Consider the following 23,080-nt stretch of genomic DNA (forward strand, 5'->3'; position numbering starts at 1 on the left):
ATTTACATACCCACTGTGTATTATTCAGTTATTAATAAAAATAAAAAAAATCTCAGGTTTTGTTTTCATGTGCATTTAGGGAACATTATATGATTATACACAAATATATTTAGATTTGTTAGGATGTGATTATACTGTTGGTTTAATTTTTTGTTTGTTTGTTTTTTGTTAGGGAAATAAAATATGCCCTTATTGTAATTTATTTCTTGCAACGATAATATCAAACGGGTTCTTTACTTAGCCTGTGTTAGGTGAATAAGTTCATAATTTTAAATCAGTAACTCTGGATGTGATTTATGTGTTAGATATATTACTCACAATAGTCAGATAGAGACAGTACTAGAGCAGAATAATGAAGTGTGGGTTTATAGCAGATTTCCATAATTTAATTTCCAGATTTCCATAATTTAATTTCCAGATTTCCATAATTTCCATGGTGAAGGTGTCTGCTGGACATTTCAACACATTCCAGTTCTGAAGAATGGATGACGACACGAAACTTGGAACACTGAGTGAGTGACGCTGTCACCATGGTAACATAAGAAGCCGCTATAAATAAATAAATAAATAAATAAATAAATAAAGGTGAAGAGCCGAAATAGATTCACAGAGTTTAAGTGTTGACTTGAACTTTCTAACTGACAGGCTGATTAACAGAGTTTTGTGCTACAATGCAGCGTTTAATGATATTAGCTCGCTCTCAGACAGCAGGTCGACGACTGCGCCCCCTGCTGTATGCGGCAGTCACGGTCGCAGGAATATATTATTATTTTAAGAAGTTTGGCGATGGGGAGAGAACAGCGGAGTGTGCAGACACAACTCTCACCGAGGGTAAAAACAAACACACACACACACACACACACAAACAAACAAACAAACAAACAAACAAACACTCACTCACTCTCTCTCACTCTCTCTCTCTCTCTAGTTTAGTTCTCTCCGTTTTTACATAACCCATGTTTGACTTTAGAAGAGTTTTTTCAGTCCTTCATGAGCAGAATGCGTTTCACCAAAGTTTGATTTTCTGTGTAAAAAAAAAAAAAAAGAGCTCCAGCAGGATCAGAGCGAGAAACTTGTGATGGTGTGAAATGAAAAGTGTAGCAGAAGTAAGGAGTGTGTGTGTAATAGAAACTGCTGACTGCAGGGTGATGTTTTGGTTCTGGTTTGTATTTAGACCCAGTACAGACCCAGCTCTCTGCAGTAGATGTTTCTTTGCTGGATCCAGGCTTGATGTCTGATGTGGATGGAGTCAGTGACACACAGAATGACAGCGATGTCCCTCAGGTAATCACCAAGCTACAATCACATCCATCTGCACTTCTACATCTCATCACTCTGAGTAAAACAATCTGTTATGGACACTTTGGTGACTCCAGCAGGAGCTAGGTATTAGCTAGATAGATACAGTAGCTCAGCTGTAAGTCATTGTCCTGGAGTAGGGTTTATAAATGTTTATAAATGTGTCTACAGCACTCCAGAAAAGTGCCTACAACACTCCAAAAACTAATATTTTCACAACATTGCAGAAAATTAGTTTCTGTAACATTACTTAAGTAAATAAAGCCAAACAACATTTGGATGGTGCGCTTTCAGGAGTCTCTGAGTGCGGCTGAGGAGAAGAATCAGAAGGTGGAGGTGTCCAGTGCTCCAGTAGACAGCAAGAGGTCCAACCTGGAGGACAGATTGAGGGAGCTGGAGGAACTGCTCTGTGAGGCACACAGAGAGTGTGAGAGAAAAAACAAGGTGAGAAAGAAAAGCCTCACATTAAACAGTACTTTTTTAAAATAATATGAGTAACAAGCAATATGATGAACAATAAGATGAAGTAATGTTTAAAAAACAATGAGGAGATACTGAAGGTAAGCTTGTCTTCCCATATAAACCAGCAGGATGAATTGACTGTACACTGTAGGTGAGTTCAGTCTTGGCTACACCACTGGTAAATGTATAGATTTATCTTGTTGTAGTCGGGAACTGTATTTTAAATCAATCCTGCAACAACAGGTGTCGAAACAAGTGTGTGCTTCTTGCAGCACAAACAAACACATGTTGACATTAAACTGATTTTACACTGTGTGATTTTAGCAGTCTTTCAAGATTATTAGTTGTCACGTTGAGATGATTGAAATAAAATTTTGCTGGCGTTGTGTAGCAGGCTGTGCAATAACGTGCTCTCCAAGCCAGATTATCATGCCCATAGCTAAGACTCCCTGTTTTTATTAGGGCTCAAGCAGCAAAGGTAACAGAAAAATAAGAAAATTCATCTCCAAATCTTACAGTCCTGCACAAAATCTGTTTAATACATACAGTATATTTAACCAGTGAAGATATGGAAGTGGCCCACTGGAGGAGTGAACATTGTCTGAATCTTTTTATTTTCTACATGGTTGTGTTTTAGGAGTGTAAGCGGGAACAGGAGGCTCACAGTGTCCTGACTTCGCAGTGTAATAATATGAAGGTAAGTTTTTCTAATTGTGTGTGTGTGTGTGTGTGTGTGTGTGTGTGTGTTCATTCTTTTTTGTCACATTTTGGGAACGTTTTGTTCTTTGTCCACAAAACTTTATAAACTGTACTGACGAGTGATACGAGTGATACGATTTCGGCTAAGTTGCACTGGCACCGTCACCGCTGCTGTACTCTGACAAATAAGCAGGATGAACAAGGATGTTGTTCAAGAGATAGCCAGCGGAACCGGGCGGCCACAGTCGCGGCCTGCTACTAGGCCTGATCTGAGAATGGTCATAAAAGCCAAGCAGGCAAAGAAGAGCGGTCCTGAGGGGCCGTGGAGGGACATATCAGGGGACATGAGGTTGTTAGGGCAGTTAGCCCCCAGTGCTACTGTAGGGCCTCCCCTAGCCAAGGCGGTCCCAAGTTTTCAGTGTTCTCTGGTCAGCGAGCTGTCACAGGGCAATGAAAATTTTATGCTTTCCCTCCAATAGAATGTGTAATAGTTAACATCACTAAAGACCATCTGGAATGAAATTTCTGGAATGAATTTCCAGCGTGGAAACTACTGCCAAATGTGTCTCTATGGGTTCTGTCTACCGTAGAAAAGGGTTACCGGGTCCAGTTTATAGCTCGACCCCCCCGGTTCAGAGGTGTGCTCACCACAGTAGTCACCACAGAGCAGAGCCCAACATTAGCGCAGGAAGTAAGATCCCTCTTGGACAAAGGGGCCATAGAACATGTACCCCGTTCCATGAGGGATGGAGGTTTTTACAGCCGTTATTTCCTGGTCCCCAAAACATAGGAGTATGCAGCCAATTTTAGACCTGCGTCATCGGAACTGTACTCTTCGGACATACAGGTTCAAGATGCTGATGCCCAAACTTATCGTTCCACAGATTCAGTTCGAGGACTGGTTTGTGGCGATAGATCTAAAAGGTGCATATTTCCACCTAGAAATATCGCTAGCTTTATCCCCTCACACCTTCACAAAGTGCATGGATGTCACTCTGGCTCCGTTGTGACTCCAAGGCATCCGTGTACTAAACTACCTGGACGACTGGTTAATTCTAGCACGATCCAGGGAACTGGCAGTTCAACATCGAGATGTTGTTTTCGCCCACATGAAGAGCTTGGGGTTCAGGTTGAACCTCAGAAAAGTATGCTTTCCCCAGTGCAGTGGACAACTTTTCTAGGGGTTATAAAGATTCTACTACGATAAGGGTGTTTTTATCCCCAACATGCATAGGGTCAATCCTATCAACACTGAGCAAGATAAAGCTGGATCTTGGGAGACTATTGGCACTTATGGGTGTATTTACTCAAGCCTACCCTGACTAGATTCTGTTCTACTACTTCGCAGTCATAATAATCTTTTTTCTCCCTCTCTCCTTTCGCCGAGCCCCACATGAATTTATGGAGATACTAGAGATCCAGATCCTTTCTGCCTCTGGATGGAGCTCAAATCTTCTCTAATTCCAGACTGCTGGGACTACGGCTGCTCCTAAGGCCATACAGACTTCATATAAATCCATAATGAACTTTTTCACACTATCTGTTGTTACCCAGATGAGGATGGGTTCCCTTCTGAGTCGGGTTCCTCTCAAGGTTTCTTCCTCTTAAAACATCTTAGGGAGTTTTTCCTTGCCACCGTCGCCACTCAGTGGCTTGCTCAGTTGGGATAAATTCGCACCTTTAATATCTGTATACCATGTTGATATTTCTGTAAAGCTGCTTTGAGACAATGTCTATTGTAAAAAGCGCTATACAAATAAAATAAAATAAAATAAAATAAATATTGCACAGGAGACCATTCAGTGGTGGCTGAGAAGTTGGGGGTTTTGTCCAAGGACGAAACCTCTGAGAATAATCAGTGTCACGCGGCGATGCCTGCATGCTCTGAGAATTTGAGTGTCCCCGGTTTCTAGCCTTGGGTCACACTCTAGGGGTGTCTCCTTAGCGCAAGATGGTAATGACAGACACCTCCCTCATGGGCTGGAGCGTCTAGATGTGTATGAATTTTTTCAACATCTGTGTTTTAGGATCATGAGCGAATGAGGGAGGCTTACAACATCCTAAAGTCACAGTACGAAGAGGAGTTAAAATGGCATGATGAGTCTCTAATGGTAAGCTTTTACTATTAATAACCCATGAATCCAATACTACTGCCATGGCAACTTTTATTTAAGATGCATAACAAATAAACACTTAAGTTCATGTGATTCCAAGTCCTCAATTTCTACTTGACCAAAATTCACTCTATATTGAAGTTCCTCCTTTTTCGTTAATGTGAAGCAGCCCAAAGCTTGAACCTCTGGTTGTGTTTTAGGAGTGTAAGTGGGAAGAGGAGGCTCACAGTGTACTGACGTCGCAGTGTAATAATATGAAGGTAAGATTTTCTACGTATGTGTGTGTGTGTGTGTGTGTGTGTGTGTGTGTGTGTGTGTTCATTCTTTTTTGTCACATTTTGGGGACGTTTTGTTCTTTGTCCACAAAACTTTATAAACTGTACTGATGAGTGATACGATTTCGGCTTGGCTAAGTTGCACTGGCACCGTCGCCACTTCTGTAAATTGACAAAGTAAATAAAGTAAACAAAGCCAACAACATTTGGATCGTGTGCTTTCAGGAGTCTCTGAGTGAGGCTGAGGAGAAGAATCAGAAAGTGGAGGTGTCCAGTGCTCCGGTAGACAGCAAGAGGTCCAACCTGGAGGACAGATTGAGGGAGCTGGAGGAACTGCTCTGTGAGGCACACAGAGAGTGTGAGAGAAAAAACAAGGTGAGAAAGAAAAGCCTCACAGTACTTTTTTTTTAATAATATGAGTAACAAGCAATATGATGAACAATAAGATGAAGTAATGTTTAAAAAACAATGAGGAGATACTGAAGGTAAGCTTGTCTTCCCATATAAACCAGCAGGATGAATTGACTGTACACTGTAGGTGAGTTCAGTCTTGGCTACACCACTGGTAAATGTACACATTTATCTTGTTGTAGTCGGGAACTGTATTTTAAATCATTCCTGCAACAACAGGTGTCGAAACAAGTGTGTGCTTCTTGCAGCACAAACAAACACATGTTGACGTTAAACTGATTTTACACTGTGTGATTTTAGCAGTCTTTTAAGATTATTAGTTGTCACGTTGAGATGATTGAAATAAAATTTTGCTGCCGTTGTGTAGCAGGCTGTGCAATAACGTGCTCTCCAAGCCAGATTATCATGCCCATAGCTAAGACTCCCTGTTTTAATTAGGGCTCAAGCAGCAAAGGTAACAGAAAAATAAGAAAATTCATCTCCAAATCTTACAGTCCTGCACAAAATCTGTTTAATACATACAATATTTTTAACCAGTGAAGATATGGAAGTGGCCCACTAGAGGAGTGGACATTGTCTGAATCTTTTTATTTTCTACATTGTTGTGTTTTAGGAGTGTAAGCGGGAACAGGAGGCTCACAGTGTCCTGACTTCGCAGTGTAATAATATGAAGGTAAGTTTTTCTAATTGTGTGTGTGTGTGTATGTGTGTGTGTGTGTGTGTGTGTGTGTGTGTGTTTATTCTTTTTTGTCACATTTTGGGGACGTTTTGTTCTTTGTCCACAAAACTTTATAAACAGTACTGACGAGTGATACGAGTAATACGATTTCGGCTTGGCTAAGTTGCACTGGCACCGTCACCGCTGCTGTAAACTGACAAATAAGCAGGATGAACTAGGATGTTGTTCAAGAGATAAAAATAATAATTATAATGAATATAGTGTACTGTAACACTAAAAAGGAACTGTGCTGTGCTGAAATTACTGCGAGAGAGACACTTATGTTTCATTTGCTATGTTCACATGCCAAGATTTTCACCAGTCTGACTGAATTCGTTCGATTTTAGACTCCTGGTGAACCGTTTATTTGTATTTTAAACTGGATAGTTTTTTATTTACATGAACTTTACATGTAATCCAATCCAAAGTTTGCATGGTGATTGTTCTTCTATTTAATAGATTATTAAAATGAGATTCTTCATTCAGATAATATTTCAGATAATATTTTTTCCAAGTTCTGCTAATGGCATTATGTGATGTGTACAGGGGTCTAAACCTCAAGCTTTCATATGATGCAATATGATTTCTGTTCTTCAAGCAACAATTTGATATTTGACAATAACACTGAATCTGCTACAGTATCATACGATTTGATTTCTTAAATCTAACTGACCACACACACTCCATTTTTTCAGGCTCGACAACCTTTAATGTGCTCTGCTGCTTGTTGCAAAATGGTTCTGAGAGAGGTTCACAGATACGTTGACCAAGCACAAGCAGATCATGGGCTTCAGTACAATAAACAGCACAGTTTGGTTGGTAAAATAATGTATATACAGTAAATGTCCAGGCAGAACTACTGTATCTACTAGCAAGCCTTGTTTATTCAAATGAAACATGACTGCCCCCTACTGGTCATGTATTTCCTGTGCGTGATACCACATGAAATGGTAGGATCCCGTTTCCTTTGACGCGCATTTTTAATGGCCACATCTGTAAACATGCCGTGTGTTTTGGCTGTGTTTTAGGAGTGTGAGGGACAGCAGGAAGCTCACAGTGTCCTGAAGTCACAACATGAGATGATTTTAACACACACCAAAGAGTCACTAAAGGTCCGTCTTTCTTCTCATATAACCACAACTGCTACTGTGAACTGTCTGTGTGTTCATTATTTTGGGGGACACTTTTTTTTTTCATTCTCCACAAAACATTTAATCTGTTCTGCTGAGTCGAGTTCTCAGAAGTGTCTGAATATGTATGATGTAGTAAATAAAGCCAACATTCTTTCATTGTTGAACTTTAAGGTTTCTCTGGCTGTAGCTGAGAGGAAATGTGAGCAGGTGTTTGAGTTCAACGCTCAGCTGGAGAAAGAGAAGTCGGAACTGATGTACCGTGTACACAAACTGGGACGCAAAGTGGGGAAACTGGAGGAAATGCTATATGATGCAGACATGACGTGTGGTGCAATAAAGCAGGTTAGTGAGAAAATCACTGCATTAAGCGGTTACTTTAAAAATAATGTGAGGACTCATGATATTCTGCTTCATGATGAGTTGTTGTTATTAATATTATTATTATTATTATTATTATTATTATATTAAATTTCCATGCAAAGTTAAAAAAAAAACAAAAAAAAACGCAGAGGACTATGCTATTTGAATGAAGTGTATTGTTTAATACACATTTTCAATTTGGGGAAAAAAGGCTAGATGTGTATGAATTTTTTCGACGCCTGTTGTTTAGGATCATGAGCGAATGAAGGAGGCTTACAACATCCTAAAGTCACAGTACGAAGAGGAGTTAAAATGGCATGATGAGTCTCTAATGGTAAGCTTTTACTATTAATAACCCATGAATCCAGTACTACTGCTATGGCAACTGTTATTTAAGATGCATAACAAATAAACACTTACGTTCATGTGATTCCAAGTCCTCAATTTCTACTTGACCAAAATTCACTCTATATTGAAGTTCCTCCTTTTTCATTAATGTGAAGCAGCCCAAAGTTTAAACCTCTGCTGCTGCATCTCTGTGTTGTAGGAGCGTGAGCGAGAGAGGAACACTCACAATATCCTGAGGTCAGAGTGTAATCAAATGAAGGTAAGTTTTTGTCATCTATGTTTCGTCCTTTGTCTGTTTCATGTGTATGTTTTGACCTTTGTCCACAAAACAGTTTAAGCTGTTCTGACAAGTGATGAATCAAGTCATCAAAAGTGTCTGAACATGTGGGTAGGTGTAAATAAAGTTAAGAAGCTTTGGTTGATGAATTTCCAGGTGTCTCTGGCTGAAGCTGTGGAGAAATACAAGCAGGCGATAGAGTGTAATGCTCAGCTAGAGAATAAGAACTCTGACCTGATGTACCAGGTGAACACGCTGCAAGGCTCAGTGCAGCAGCTCAAGGTCGAGCTCTCTCAGACATACAGGAAGTGTGACATGATAACAGTGGTAAGTAAAAAAAAAAAGTCCTAAACATTTCCTTTAGAAATAATGTGAGGACCTGTGATGTTCATGCTGCATGATGAGTTACACCACAGGCTGTATGTACTTGAACAAGATAAAAATTGTGTTTTCAATTTAACTTGATTTTTTTTTTTTATTGAATGGTAGTTGCTCATCATGGGGATGAAAAACAATCACCTGTTTCAATCAACCCCAATCAGGGGCATTGTGTAGCCTTTCCTACCACAATGAGTCAATTATGAGAATTAAACACTAACAATATTGGGGAATGATCCCTCTATGATAACTATGCACTGCGATGCAATATGGTGCAGTTAAGAGTGACCACGCTCACACTATAGCCAATAATTAAATAAATTCGAACTAAATCATGGGGATGAAAAACAATTCATTGAAGCCCAATCGAGGTGCATTGCTTACCGACAGCGCGCTTTCAAAAAATGAAACAACCAAAAATTGTGGAGAATAACTCCACGATACATATAAACAGAAAATTATGGGATGGTATTCCAACCCGACCTCAAATATTTTAGCGTTGTATCAGCGTTAAGGCGAGAAACACCAAATTTATCACGGACTGTAAACTGCCAATTGCCGAATTAGAGCGTGCCCACTCCTACATGGCTTTGATAGTAGAGTCACTTACCTCTTGCTGGATCGCGTACTATCTGAAGTTAAATAATCACAAAAAAGGCTAACCGCAGTCTTTGGAGGACGAAAGTTCGTAGCTCCAACCCTACTTCGGGTTACAAAACTACCAGCGGTGCCTGCACTCCTGAAACCTGCTTACCAAGACGAGAAGATAACAAGAGGTCGTTTCTGGGGTGAACATGCCTTTAGTCCCGGGGCAAAAGACACCCGTCACCCAGGTCACAGGTCACTTTGTTGATATAAACACTCGACCTGCACATACATGTGATGGACATCCAGGTGCTGTAGAACTTTATAAACTGTACTGACGAGTGATACGATTTCGGCTTGGCTGAGATGCACTGGCACCGTCGCCACTTCTGTAAATTGACAAAGTAAATAAAGTAAACAAAGCCAACAACATTTGGATCGTGTGCTTTCAGGAGTCTCTGAGTGAGGCTGAGGAGAAGAATCAGAAAGTGGAGGTGTCCAGTGCTCCGGTAGACAGCAAGAGGTCCAACCTGGAGGACAGATTGAGGGAGCTGGAGGAACTGCTCTGTGAGGCACACAGAGAGTGTGAGAGAAAAAACAAGGTGAGAAAGAAAAGCCTCACAGTACTTTTTTTTTTAATAATATGAGTAACAAGCAATATGATGAACAATAAGATGAAGTAATGTTTAAAAAACAATGAGGAGATACTGAAGGTAAGCTTGTCTTCCCATATAAACCAGCAGGATGAATTGACTGTACACTGTAGGTGAGTTCAGTCTTGGCTACACCACTGGTAAATGTACACATTTATCTTGTTGTAGTCGGGAACTGTATTTTAAATCATTCCTGCAACAACAGGTGTCGAAACAAGTGTGTGCTTCTTGCAGCACAAACAAACACATGTTGACGTTAAACTGATTTTACACTGTGTGATTTTAGCAGTCTTTTAAGATTATTAGTTGTCACGTTGAGATGATTGAAATAAAATTTTGCTGGCGTTGTGTAGCAGGCTGTGCAATAACGTGCTCTCCAAGCCAGATTATCATGCCCATAGCTAAGACTCCCTGTTTTAATTAGGGCTCAAGCAGCAAAGGTAACAGAAAAATAAGAAAATTCATCTCCAAATCTTACAGTCCTGCACAAAATCTGTTTAATACATACAATATTTTTAACCAGTGAAGATATGGAAGTGGCCCACTAGAGGAGTGGACATTGTCTGAATCTTTTTATTTTCTACATTGTTGTGTTTTAGGAGTGTAAGCGGGAACAGGAGGCTCACAGTGTCCTGACTTCGCAGTGTAATAATATGAAGGTAAGTTTTTCTAATTGTGTGTGTGTGTGTATGTGTGTGTGTGTGTGTGTGTGTGTGTGTGTGTGTTTATTCTTTTTTGTCACATTTTGGGGACGTTTTGTTCTTTGTCCACAAAACTTTATAAACAGTACTGACGAGTGATACGAGTAATACGATTTCGGCTTGGCTAAGTTGCACTGGCACCGTCACCGCTGCTGTAAACTGACAAATAAGCAGGATGAACTAGGATGTTGTTCAAGAGATAAAAATAATAATTATAATGAATATAGTGTACTGTAACACTAAAAAGGAACTGTGCTGTGCTGAAATTACTGCGAGAGAGACACTTATGTTTCATTTGCTATGTTCACATGCCAAGATTTTCACCAGTCTGACTGAATTCGTTCGATTTTAGACTCCTGGTGAACCGTTTATTTGTATTTTAAACTGGATAGTTTTTTATTTACATGAACTTTACATGTAATCCAATCCAAAGTTTGCATGGTGATTGTTCTTCTATTTAATAGATTATTAAAATGAGATTCTTCATTCAGATAATATTTCAGATAATATTTTTTCCAAGTTCTGCTAATGGCATTATGTGATGTGTACAGGGGTCTAAACCTCAAGCTTTCATATGATGCAATATGATTTCTGTTCTTCAAGCAACAATTTGATATTTGACAATAACACTGAATCTGCTACAGTATCATACGATTTGATTTCTTAAATCTAACTGACCACACACACTCCATTTTTTCAGGCTCGACAACCTTTAATGTGCTCTGCTGCTTGTTGCAAAATGGTTCTGAGAGAGGTTCACAGATACGTTGACCAAGCACAAGCAGATCATGGGCTTCAGTACAATAAACAGCACAGTTTGGTTGGTAAAATAATGTATATACAGTAAATGTCCAGGCAGAACTACTGTATCTACTAGCAAGCCTTGTTTATTCAAATGAAACATGACTGCCCCCTACTGGTCATGTATTTCCTGTGCGTGATACCACATGAAATGGTAGGATCCCGTTTCCTTTGACGCGCATTTTTAATGGCCACATCTGTAAACATGCCGTGTGTTTTGGCTGTGTTTTAGGAGTGTGAGGGACAGCAGGAAGCTCACAGTGTCCTGAAGTCACAACATGAGATGATTTTAACACACACCAAAGAGTCACTAAAGGTCCGTCTTTCTTCTCATATAACCACAACTGCTACTGTGAACTGTCTGTGTGTTCATTATTTTGGGGGACACTTTTTTTTTTCATTCTCCACAAAACATTTAATCTGTTCTGCTGAGTCGAGTTCTCAGAAGTGTCTGAATATGTATGATGTAGTAAATAAAGCCAACATTCTTTCATTGTTGAACTTTAAGGTTTCTCTGGCTGTAGCTGAGAGGAAATGTGAGCAGGTGTTTGAGTTCAACGCTCAGCTGGAGAAAGAGAAGTCGGAACTGATGTACCGTGTACACAAACTGGGACGCAAAGTGGGGAAACTGGAGGAAATGCTATATGATGCAGACATGACGTGTGGTGCAATAAAGCAGGTTAGTGAGAAAATCACTGCATTAAGCGGTTACTTTAAAAATAATGTGAGGACTCATGATATTCTGCTTCATGATGAGTTGTTGTTATTAATATTATTATTATTATTATTATTATTATATTAAATTTCCATGCAAAGTTAAAAAAAAAACAAAAAAAAACGCAGAGAACTATGCTATTTGAATGAAGTGTATTGTTTAATACACATTTTCAATTTGGGGAAAAAAGGCTAGATGTGTATGAATTTTTTCGACGCCTGTTGTTTAGGATCATGAGCGAATGAAGGAGGCTTACAACATCCTAAAGTCACAGTACGAAGAGGAGTTAAAATGGCATGATGAGTCTCTAATGGTAAGCTTTTACTATTAATAACCCATGAATCCAATACTACTGCTATGGCAACTGTTATTTAAGATGCATAACAAATAAACACTTACGTTCATGTGATTCCAAATCCTCAATTTCTACTTGACCAAAATTCACTCTATATTGAAGTTACTCCTTTTTCATTAATGTGAAGCAGCCCAAAGTTTAAACCACTGCTGCTGCATCTCTGTGTTGTAGGAGCGTGAGCGAGAGAGGAACACTCACAATATCCTGAGGTCAGAGTGTAATCAAATGAAGGTAAGTTTTTGTCATCTATGTTTCGTCCTTTGTCTGTTTCATGTGTATGTTTTGACCTTTGTCCACAAAACAGTTTAAGCTGTTCTGACAAGTGATGAATCAAGTCATCAAAAGTGTCTGAACATGTGGGTAGGTGTAAATAAAGCTAAGAAGCTTTGGTTGATGAATTTCCAGGTCTCTCTGGCTGAAGCTGTGGAGAAATACAAGCAGGCGATAGAGTGTAATGCTCAGCTAGAGAATAAGAACTCTGACCTGATGTACCAGGTGAACACGCTGCAAGGCTCAGTGCAGCAGCTCAAGGTCGAGCTCTCTCAGACATACAGGAAGTGTGACATGATAACAGTGGTAAGTAAAAAAAAAAGTCCTAAACATTTCCTTTAGAAATAATGTGAGGACCTGTGATGTTCATGCTGCATGATGAGTTACACCACAGGCTGTATGTACTTGAACAAAATAAAAATTGTGTTTTTAATTTAACTTGATTTTTTTTTTATTGAATGTTAGTTGCTCATTGTAGCAGTGAAGATTAAACACTCAAGGTTGAACCTCTTCTGCTCTATGGTTGTGTTTTAGGAGTGTGAACAAGAGCAGGAGATTTACCGTATGCTGCTGTCACAGAATGATGAGTTGAAGAAGTTGTTAAATCATAATGAGGAGTTACAAAAGGTAAGCTTGGTCATGTGGCCTCGACTGCTACTGTGAACTGTATGTGGACCAAAAATCTATTGTGACCCAGAAGACTAAATAGTAGCAAAAAAACTTAATACATTACATCTATACCACTTCTAAATGTCTTTATTTGCCTGAAGCTTAACTCAATAAGGTGAGACAATCCAAGCGAATAGCTTTAAGTAAGTACCCTAAAGCTACATTCCCATCAACTGACAAGAAAAAAGTACAGGATGATGGTAAAAAGAACAGAGAATCAAAGATAAACATGTATCAAACTGTGAATGATGCTACAGTTCAAAGAACTCATTAATACATGTAACCATGTGGAACACTGGATTTTGTGTGTGTGTGTGTGTGTGTGTGTGTGTGTGTGTGTGTCTATACTAATTCTTCTTTTTGGGAACATTTTGTCCTTAGTCCACAAAACATTTCAGTGATGAGTTGAGACCTCAGATGTTTCTGAATGTGTATGTAGAAGTAAATAAAGCTGACAGTCTTTTGGTTGTTGATATTTCAGGTCACTCTGGCTGAAGCAGAGAAGAAATATGAGCAGTCAATGGAATCTATTGCTCAGCTGGAGAAAGAAAAATCGGTCCTGATGTACCAACTACACACAATGGGAGGCTCAGTGCAGCTGCTGGAGCAAACGTAGTATGAAAAAGCAGGTTAGTAAGAAAATTTTTGAATTAAGCATTTCCTTTAGAAATAATGAGCCTCATCTATCAATCTTTAAAGTTGTGTGTAAATGTTTCTATAAGCCTAACCAAGCAAAATATTTATGCCGGATTTACAAAAGTTTCATACACGCTGATTTTCTTGCATATGTTGATGAATGGTAGTCGCACTTAAATTACCAGACGCGTGGACACCACCGCTGACTTGCATTTGGTGACACTCACAAACCCCCTTAAAAAGGCCATGTTCACAGTGTAAAATACATAAAATGTCTTTGAAAATCAAATGAGACATCAGAGCCACTTGCACCCTGTTTGGCGTGAGGAGATTGAGGTCTTGGGAGACAGACATTAGAGAGAGCAGAGTTATGTTTATTTTGGAGATTTTTCATCTCCATGCATTTCTCTATGGCATCCTAGTAAACTAACGAAAAATATTGTAAACGTCCAAAATTCACACACCCATGTCCATATACATGCTGTGCGCTACTGAAACTGGACCTACAGTATGCAGTCAAGCTAAAGACAGACCAAAATTATCCAGCTCATTCTCCAGTTTTCCACCCTCAAAATCTACGACTGTATGAAGCCAGATCTACATACATTACTCCTTTTGGGATTCGCATAAAACCCCATCTAGAGAACAGGGATATTAACTTGGCCATCCTAGCACAGACACATACATACCCTGTACCAAGTTGGAATATCAAGGAACCAAACATCATAATGAATCTGACCCAACAAAAGAAGACAGTGACCCACCCAAATGAATATAAACAACAGTTCTTATACATAAGACGCTGTCTCCCACTTCATAAACCCTACATACAGACAGATCTAGGAGGGACAATAGTGTGTCTGCAGCAGTAGCGTTTGGACAACAGCGACACGGTATTCATATTTTTGGACAAAGCTCAATTTTCACAGCTGAGGCCCATGCTTTGCTCCTGTCCCTAGAGTCCATAGAGAGTCCCTGTCCAGAGAGCACACAAAAACGGCACTTTTTAATTTGTAAAGACTCAAAATCTTCCCTCCAACACTCAAATCCTTAAAGACTGAACATACTTGCCAGCATCCTAGCTAAAGTGGATTCTTTACAGAGACAAAATTTCAACATCCTTTTTTGCTGGATACCAGGCCATATGAGGCTCTCTTGCAGTGAACAAGCAGACATTGCTAAGGAAGCCCTCAAATTGAGAATTACAGTCGACTCCCACCATCAGATCTTAAACCAATAATAAAACTTGGACATCTCAAAAAAGTGGCAAATGGAATGGGACTTGTGCATTCATAACAAACTACACGAAATCAACCCTGTTATAAACGAAAGACAATTCCTTAATTTCCCCTTTGAATCCAGACATGATCAGACCATATATGCAAGATGCCATATTGGATGCTCAAGACTTACACATACTGAAGAACCTCCAACATGTGATTCCTGTAAAAAAGAATGACTGTTAAACATATACTAATGGACTGTCCTGCTCTTAAGAATACTAGACAAAGCTTTTACTCAGAAAACACATTTAGAAGTCTTCCAAAATGTCTCACCAGGAAAAATCCTGGAGTTCATTTTGAATATTAAAGTGAAGGACCTCATATAGCTGCTGTTGTTGGCACTACTGAAATGCTGTAAAATTTTATTCTTGTAATGCTGTAAGAATTATTGTAATGTCCTGCTTTGATCTTTGATCTGCTTTGATCTTGGCATGAAAATAGCCACTGATGCTGGCATGGCATTAAAAGAACAATAAATAAATAATTGCTCCTGCAGTGAGATGTATAGCATCTATATGTATATGTATAGCATAGTATATGTATTTCCAGCTGATGTATAGCACATGCTCCCCTCGGGACAGCACATCCCTCAGCCCCCCTTTCTAATTCAGAACAATGCAGTGGTCTGTCACTAAATGCAGGTTTTATCTGAGTTAAGACATTTTAAAACTGTGATGAATTACTAAATGTATGTTGACTACTATAATTCACCATGTGTCAGCAGTGGGTCAGATAATTAAATACATTACCTCTGGTCATTTCATACATGGATTTTTAGAAGTAACTATTCAAACTTCTACATGATCAGCTTACTACATTAAATCTTTGTTTTTAGAGAACCATCACACAGCTGTTGGATTGGAGGAGCCTGCATGTCTGTGAACCCAAATAACTTCCATGGCACGAGGCAGTTCCCCAACATTAGCTGAATAACATGAAATCTTATACAGTGGGGGAAATAAGTATTGAACGCGCCACCATTTTTGGACACCTTCCTCTCTTCTTAACTGGACTGTAAACCCAAACTACCTCCCAAACAGTGAAGTGACATCCTCGAGCATGCAGGTCATAAGCCCTTTTCTGTCTCAACTATGGCTGCAACTAACGATTATTTTCAAAAATCGATTAGTTGGCCGATTATTTTTTGTCCCCCAATTAATCGGATGGGGCAGGGCAAACTTTCAGTACACTTTTTTTGTTTGTTTGTTTATTTAAAATAAAATCCACAAACCGAGTGTTACAAATATAAACTTCAGACTAAAACTTTACACAACTGTTTGCCCAAAACAGAAAAGAACCCAATACACACACACACACACACACACACCAGAATATATATTATTAATTTAGGACTGTAGTTTGATTTGGTGCTTTTTGTGCATCCATAAAAAATAATGCATAAATAGGCTAGGCTATAAGAAGATTGCCAAGACCCTGACAGTGAGCTGCAGCACGGTGGCCAAGACCATACAGTGGTTTAACAGGACAGGTTCCAGTCAGAACAGGCCTCGCCATGGTCCACCAAAGAAGTCGAGTGCACGTGCTCAGCGTCATATCCAGAGGTTGTCTTTGGGAAATAGACGTATGAGTGCTGCCAGCATTGCTGCAGAGGTTGAAGGGGTGGGGGATCAGCCTGTCAGTCCTCAGACCATACGCCGCACACTGCATCAAATTGGTCTGCATGGCTGTCGTCCCAGAAGGAAGCCTCTTCTAAAGATGATGCACAAGAAAGCCCGCAAACAGTTTGCTGAAGACAAGCAGACTAAGGACATGGATTACTGGAACCATGTCCTGTGGTCTGATGAGACCAAGATAAACTTATTTGGTTCAGATGGTGTCAAGCGTGTGTGGCAGCAACCAGGTGAGGGGTACGAAGACAAGTGTGTCTTGCCTACAGTCAAGCATGGTGGTGGGAGTGTCATGGTCTGTGGCTGCATGAGTGCTGCCGGCACTGGGGAGCTACGGTGCATTGAGGGAACCATGAATGCCAACATGTACTGTGACATACTGAAGCAGAGCATGATCCCCTCCCTTCGGAGACTGGGCCGCAGGGCAGTATTCCCGCATGATAACGACCCCAAACACACCTCCAAGATGACCACCGCCTTGCTAAAGAAGCTGAGGGTGAAAGTGATGGACTGGCCGAGCATGTCTCTAGACCTAAACCCTATCTGTGGGGCATCCTCAAACGGAAGGTGGAGGAGCACAAGGTCTCTAACATCCACCAGCTCCGTGCTGTGGTCATGGAGGAGTGGAAGAGGACTCCAGTGGCAACCTGTGAAGCTCTGGTGAACTCCATGCCCAAGAGGGTTAAGGCAGTGCTGGAAAATAATGGTGGCCACACAAAATATTGGCACTTTGGGCCCAATTTGGACATTTTCACTTAGGGGTGTACTCACTTTAAGTTTATTTATTTTATTCATTTATTTTAGTTTACATTGTATATAACTATTTATGCATTATTTTTTATGGATGCACAAAAAGCACAGAATTAATTTACAGTCCTAAATTAATAATAAAAACTCCCTTTCACTGCACCTTGTGATTTCTGTTACTCACTGTCTTTAGACATATTATTTTACTTGTTTACTTTTGATCATAGTGTTTTAATTAGACATTACAGATCTGCGTCTACGCTGCGCATGACCAGCAATGCGGCCTCGTTACTAACACATCACTTCCGTTATAATAAACAACAGAATTTACACTAAGCAAGCGTGCACATGCAGCATATGTGATGATTTCACCTCCGTCTGATGGAGACTGAGGTCATGTTGGGAATAAAAGTTAATGCTGACAGAAAGTAAGTCATTGACCGTGAATCTAGGTGTCTGCTAATGCTAACGGGTGTATGACATCATGCGCCATCGCCTAGAAGCAGCTTATAGTTCCGGTTAGTTAAAAAAAAAAAAAAACCGCTAGTGATATATTTGAGATGAGATTACCTTTCTAAAATCCACACACTAGACCAGGGGTGTCAAACTCATTTTAGTTCAGGGGCCACATACAGCCTAATTAGATGTCAAGTGGGCTGGGCCAGTAAAGTCATAGCATAATTACCTTTAAATAACAATAAGTCCATGTTTTTCCCTTTGTTTTTGTGCAAAGAAGTACAAGTACATTAAGGAAATCTTCATATTTAATGAAATATCCTTTTACAAAATATATCATGAACAACCTCAGATTTCTTAAGACAAACGTGCAATTTGCTTCTGATTATCATTTACATGTGTGCATTACAACTGGTCACAGTGTTTGTACAAATGCAAAAAACTTAAAGTCACAGGTATTTGGAACTGAAAAATATAGTATTGCACTTTAAAATTTATGGCATTGCATGAACAATAGGATTCCACCAAACCAAACTCTTTTGTAGTGAAGCTGTTGACTAACATTAAATTGTACATTTTTTAACTGTTACTACAGCAAGGATTCACTTTCACCGATTTTATCGATTAGTTTTTGCAGCTCTAGTCGCAACCCTGCACCCATCAACTGCCTCCTGGCATATGCATAAGCTGAGTCCATATGGTCCTGGAGCTGTATAGCATATTTGGGCCCTCCAGGAACCAAGGGGGCACCTGGGGACTGTCCAAAGGCCAGTTCTGAGGGGGTTCTGATTTCCCTTCCAATCATGAGCAGGGCTGGTGTGCATGAGGTGGAGTCCTGAATTGTGAAGTGACATGCCATTAAGACTAATGGAAGATGGGAGTCCCAGTCATGCTGATGAGTGGATGTCAAGATGGGTAACTGCTCAGCTAGTGTCTTATTAAATTGCTCCACTAGCCCATCACTTTGGGGGTGGAGTGGGGTGGTGCAGGTCTTATTGATTCCCCCCTGGTCACTATGGATACTCTGAGAGTCTCTAAACCTATTAAACATGCCCTGCTCATGATTGGAAGGGAAATCAGAACCCCCGCAGAACTGGCCTTTGGTCATTCCCCAGGTGCCCCCTTTTTTCCTGGAGGCCTGAGAGTAGTGCATTGCAGTAGTCCAGTTTTGATATGACAAGAGCCTGGACTAGTAGCTGTGTAGCCTGTTCGGTCTGATTTTCTTGATGTTGTACGGAATGAACCTACAGGATCATGCAGTTGTTGAAATGTGGTCTGAAAAGGTCAAGCTGTCGTTCAAGAATCACCCCAAGGTTCCTGGCTGTCCTGGTTGGATTGAGTGTGGTTGAGCCGAGCTGTACAGTGAAGTTGTGGTTGATTGAGGGGCAGGCTGGAATGATGAGAAACTCAGATTTTGCCAGGTTGAGCTTAAGGTGGTGTTCCCTCATCCAGATTGAGATGTCAGACCGGAAGCAGATATTTGTGCAGAGACAGATTGATCATCAGGCTGGAAGGACAAATAGAGCTGGATGTCATCAGCATAGCAATGGTATGAGAAGCCATGAGACTCAATCTCCTGCCCCAGAGATGTAGAGTAGATAGAAAAGAGCAGTAGACCCAGAATTGACCCCTGAGGAACCCCAGTTGTGAGTTGCTGAGTTTCAGAAGCCCCTCCCCTCCACAATACCTTGAGGGATCTTTCTGAGAGATAGGATTCAATCCAGCGCAGAGCCGTTCCGGTGATTCCTAGGCTGGAGAGAGTTGACAGGAGGATCTGATGATTCACAGTGTCGAATGCAGCAGAGAGGTCGAGTAGAATGAGGACAGATGATCTACAGGTTGCTCTTGCTAGTCGTAAGGCTTCAGTGACGGAAAGCAGAGCAGTCTCCGTGGAGTTATTGCTTTTGAAGCCAGACTGCTTGGTGTCCAGGAGGTTGTTCTGTGTGAGAAAAATGGAGAATTGATTAAAAACAGCTCTTTCGAGGATTTTGGAAAGAAAAGGGAGGAGGGAAACAGGTCTGTAGTTGTCAACCACAGCAGGGTTAAGTGATGGTTTTTTAAGCAGTGGGGTAAACCGGGCATGCTTAAATGCGGTAGGGTATGTGCCAGTAGAGAGGGATGTGTTAAAGATGTGTGTGAGTGCAGGTAATAGTGTGGGAGAGATGTACTGAAGAAGGTGAGAAGGGATAGGGTCAAGAGGACAGGTTGTGGGACGGCTAGAGAGGAGGAGTTTTGAGACATCAGTCACTGAGAGAGGAGAGAAGGAGGCCAGTTGGGAGTTACATGGAGGAGGTCTATGCATGTCTGGGGTTGAGAACTGGTTCCTGATTGATGTAACCTTGTTGGAAAAGAAATTGGCAAAGTCATCAGTGAGAGAGGTAGGGGAAGGGGGAGGAGGGGGACAGAGAAGAGAAGAAAAGGTTTTGAAGCAAGTACGGGTGTTCGGAGAGCTGCCAATCTTCTCTTGGTAGTATGTGGCTTTATCAGTGGAGATGCTATGGGAAAAAGAGGAGAGACGTGTTTGGGAATTGGTTAGGTCAGTCGGATCATTAGATTTACACCATTTTCTTTCAGCTGCTCTTAGTTTGGCCCGATTGTTAAGCGGAGCTTCTGAGAGCCAAGGGCTAGGGGGTGATGTGCGAGTGGATCTGGAGGTTAGGGGGCTGATGCTGTCAACAGAAGATAGATTGGAACATATTGGAACATTGTAACATTGGAAGTTAGAGTGGAACATAGCATGTCAGTTGCAGTGTTTAAGTCCAGTGAGGAGAGGTGGCTATCAGAGGGAAGTGAGGTTGTAACAATGGAGAAGTGTGAGGGGGGAAAGGGAGCGAAGAGTGCGACGAAATGAGATAGATGGTGGAGACAGTGAGGGGAGAGAAATAGAAAATTGGATAAAGAAATGGTCAGAGGTGTGGAGAGGAGTAATGAGAAGATTGTGTGTGGTGCAGTTACGTGTGAGGATTAGGTCAAGCTGTTTGCCGGCTTTGTGAGTTGCTGGTGTGGTGAACTGCTTAAGGTCAAATGTGGGAAGGAGAGCAAGAAAGTCAGCTGCATGTGGCTTGTCTAGGTGAATGTTGAAGTCACCGAGAATCACAAGAGGAGTTCCATCATCCGGGATAGTGGACAGTGGCATGTCCACTGCATGTAAATTTCCATGTTTTGGAGAGAAGCAAAACAGTTCCTAGCGTATATGTAAAAAGTGAAGCATACGTTCTACTTTAGACTGCCCTTGAAGCCATTTGTGTTTTGTAAAAAGATGACAACACCTGTGGAAGTCCTCCACATCACACCTCAGCTGTCTCCAGACGCTGAAGTGTCACTGTCACCCCCAAAATACCGGAGCCTACAGAGCCATACAAAGCCTTCAGTACCACATCCTGCATATCGCCGGGATCACAACTTGCCATCTCCTCTCCCCTGTGGCGGGCTCCATGCATGCTCTCTGGTGGACCCCCTCTAGCAACTGCAGACTCTTGAATTTGGCCTACAGTCCTTTGGGGAATGGTGAAAGGACTGTTATTTCCACCCACTGTACATCCACCCAGAGCATCGCAGGCTGCAAGTCTGGGTCCTGTCTCTGTTTCTCTGCCCACTCAGTGACCTCCACCTCCAGTAGCACATTGGCTTAGGGCCATAGCTCACCCCCGCCCCGGCTCAGTTCCTGCTCACTGCATGGGCGACAAGACAGGGCATCTGCATTACCGTGTCGTTCCCCTGTGCGGTGTGCCACCATGAACTCTTCAGTTCCTCGAGTCAACGAGCCACCTGGCCCTCTCGTTCCTAGAACGTCATCAGCCACTGCAATGAGCATGGTCAGAGCATATGGTGAAATGCTGGCCGCACAGGTAGTATTTGAAATGCTGGATGGCAGAGATTGCAGCCAACAACTCTCACTGAGTACCTCCATTCAGCCTTGCTTAGCCTTTTGCTGAAATAAGCTTTCACTCCCTCTGGCCACACTTGGGACAGGACTGCACATACCCCCTCTCTGCTTGCATCTGTATCCAACACAAAGGGTAGGAGGGGGTCAGGAGGTGCCAGAATGGTGCACTCACCAGGGTTTGTTGCCAAGTGCTTTTAGCATTCTATTTGACCCCTTCATGATTTATTTTACCTCTTTATGTCCAATTGGTAATCACTGCTTTTCACTGGTGGGCTCGGAAGGGTTTTCACAACGTGGATGGAGGAGGCAATTGACCCGTTTAACAGCTGTAGTGAGCTTAGATAGCGATTAGCTGAGCACAGACATACAGGAGGCCAGTTAAGTGTCAAACGTGGAGAGTTTTAATCAATACTGTGCGCTTGAGAGTAGAAAAGAGGTGCAGTGGGGTGAAGTGCTCAGGGGTTGGTGTTGCCCTCGGGTCTGCAGCGGGCGTGCTGGGGTCTTCCAGAGTGGCCGAGATCCCATTCGGCGGTCAGGGAGCTCTGTGGCTGTAGCCAGGGAGCAAAGTCTTCTGTTGTGTCTGAATCCTCTAGAAGAAACACAAAACATAGCATTAGTCGCGTTTCAGGAACCCTCTCCTCTTTTGCTATAGGAGGTTGGCCCTTTTAATGCTCCCGCCGGTTACTAGACGGTGGAGAGTGGCCATGCTGATAATTAGCCGCCAGCCATGTGTGTGTCTGTGGCCCCGCCTTGCAGTCAAACGCTCTCCAAAACACTGGTGGTTCTGAAGCGGAGCTGTCCTTTCAGCACCATAGCGGCAGTCATGGGAGGAGTGTTCTTTCTCTTTTGTGCGCTGGCCTGTCGTCACACAGCCCATCCAACAGAACTGATAACAGGATCTTGGGTGATTGTTAGAAACCCGGGAGCTGAAAGAACAGTCCAGGAACGCAGGACAAACTGCATAGGACTGCACAGGGCCAACCAGACGTAATGCTGTGCATTAACCAGTCTGGCACAGAGTTTCCCAAACTCTCAAGCCATGTATCCTGCTGTTAGAAGCGAGGCCTCTATGGAGGAGCCAGTTTGTACTATTTTGAGTAGCTTCTGGCCTATTAGCGCTGATAGCTCTGGTTGTGTTAGGGGACAGTTGAGGGGAGCACCACTCCAACAGTGGAGCCGCAAGAGACCATACTTGCACACATTTATGTTGGGTTCTTACAG

The 23,080-nt window shown here is 41.6% G+C and overlaps 1 protein-coding gene across 3 annotated transcripts in view; it reads left to right on the forward strand.

The window, feature by feature from the left end:
- The first annotated feature begins 464 nt into the window (after window positions 1–464).
- LOC128623454 (myosin-1-like) overlaps window positions 465–23,080 on the forward strand; it is a 23,691-nt gene continuing 1,075 nt past the window's right edge. The window contains exons 1-24 of one of the 3 annotated variants that reach the window (XR_008388581.1): window positions 465–831; window positions 1,175–1,284; window positions 1,594–1,743; window positions 2,399–2,458; window positions 4,488–4,571; window positions 4,775–4,834; window positions 5,075–5,224; window positions 5,874–5,933; window positions 7,007–7,090; window positions 7,283–7,453; window positions 7,722–7,805; window positions 8,019–8,078; window positions 8,253–8,423; window positions 9,512–9,661; window positions 10,312–10,371; window positions 11,447–11,530; window positions 11,723–11,893; window positions 12,159–12,242; window positions 12,456–12,515; window positions 12,690–12,860; window positions 13,089–13,181; window positions 13,705–13,852; window positions 15,978–16,207; window positions 16,549–23,080. The exon at window positions 16,549–23,080 is cut by the window's right edge and continues 1,075 nt beyond it. Coding sequence is in view for 2 of the 3 variants with exons in the window: in XM_053650529.1 (XP_053506504.1) it covers window positions 672–831; window positions 1,175–1,284; window positions 1,594–1,743; window positions 2,399–2,458; window positions 4,488–4,571; window positions 4,775–4,834; window positions 5,075–5,224; window positions 5,874–5,933; window positions 7,007–7,090; window positions 7,283–7,453; window positions 7,722–7,805; window positions 8,019–8,078; window positions 8,253–8,423; window positions 9,512–9,661; window positions 10,312–10,371; window positions 11,447–11,530; window positions 11,723–11,893; window positions 12,159–12,242; window positions 12,456–12,515; window positions 12,690–12,860; window positions 13,089–13,181; window positions 13,705–13,839 (2,412 nt within the window). In the remaining variant the exon portion in view is untranslated. Of the gene's footprint in view, window positions 832–877; window positions 1,082–1,174; window positions 1,285–1,593; window positions 1,744–2,398; window positions 2,459–4,487; window positions 4,572–4,774; window positions 4,835–5,074; window positions 5,225–5,873; window positions 5,934–7,006; window positions 7,091–7,282; window positions 7,454–7,721; window positions 7,806–8,018; window positions 8,079–8,252; window positions 8,424–9,511; window positions 9,662–10,311; window positions 10,372–11,446; window positions 11,531–11,722; window positions 11,894–12,158; window positions 12,243–12,455; window positions 12,516–12,689; window positions 12,861–13,088; window positions 13,182–13,704; window positions 13,853–15,977 lie in introns of those variants that run through there. The other 2 variants (XM_053650529.1, XM_053650530.1) reach the window with 2 other exon arrangements.

The sequence above is a fragment of the Ictalurus furcatus genome, chromosome 19, assembly GCF_023375685.1.
Source record: "Ictalurus furcatus strain D&B chromosome 19, Billie_1.0, whole genome shotgun sequence".
In the NCBI taxonomy this organism is placed as follows: Eukaryota; Metazoa; Chordata; class Actinopteri; order Siluriformes; family Ictaluridae; genus Ictalurus; species Ictalurus furcatus.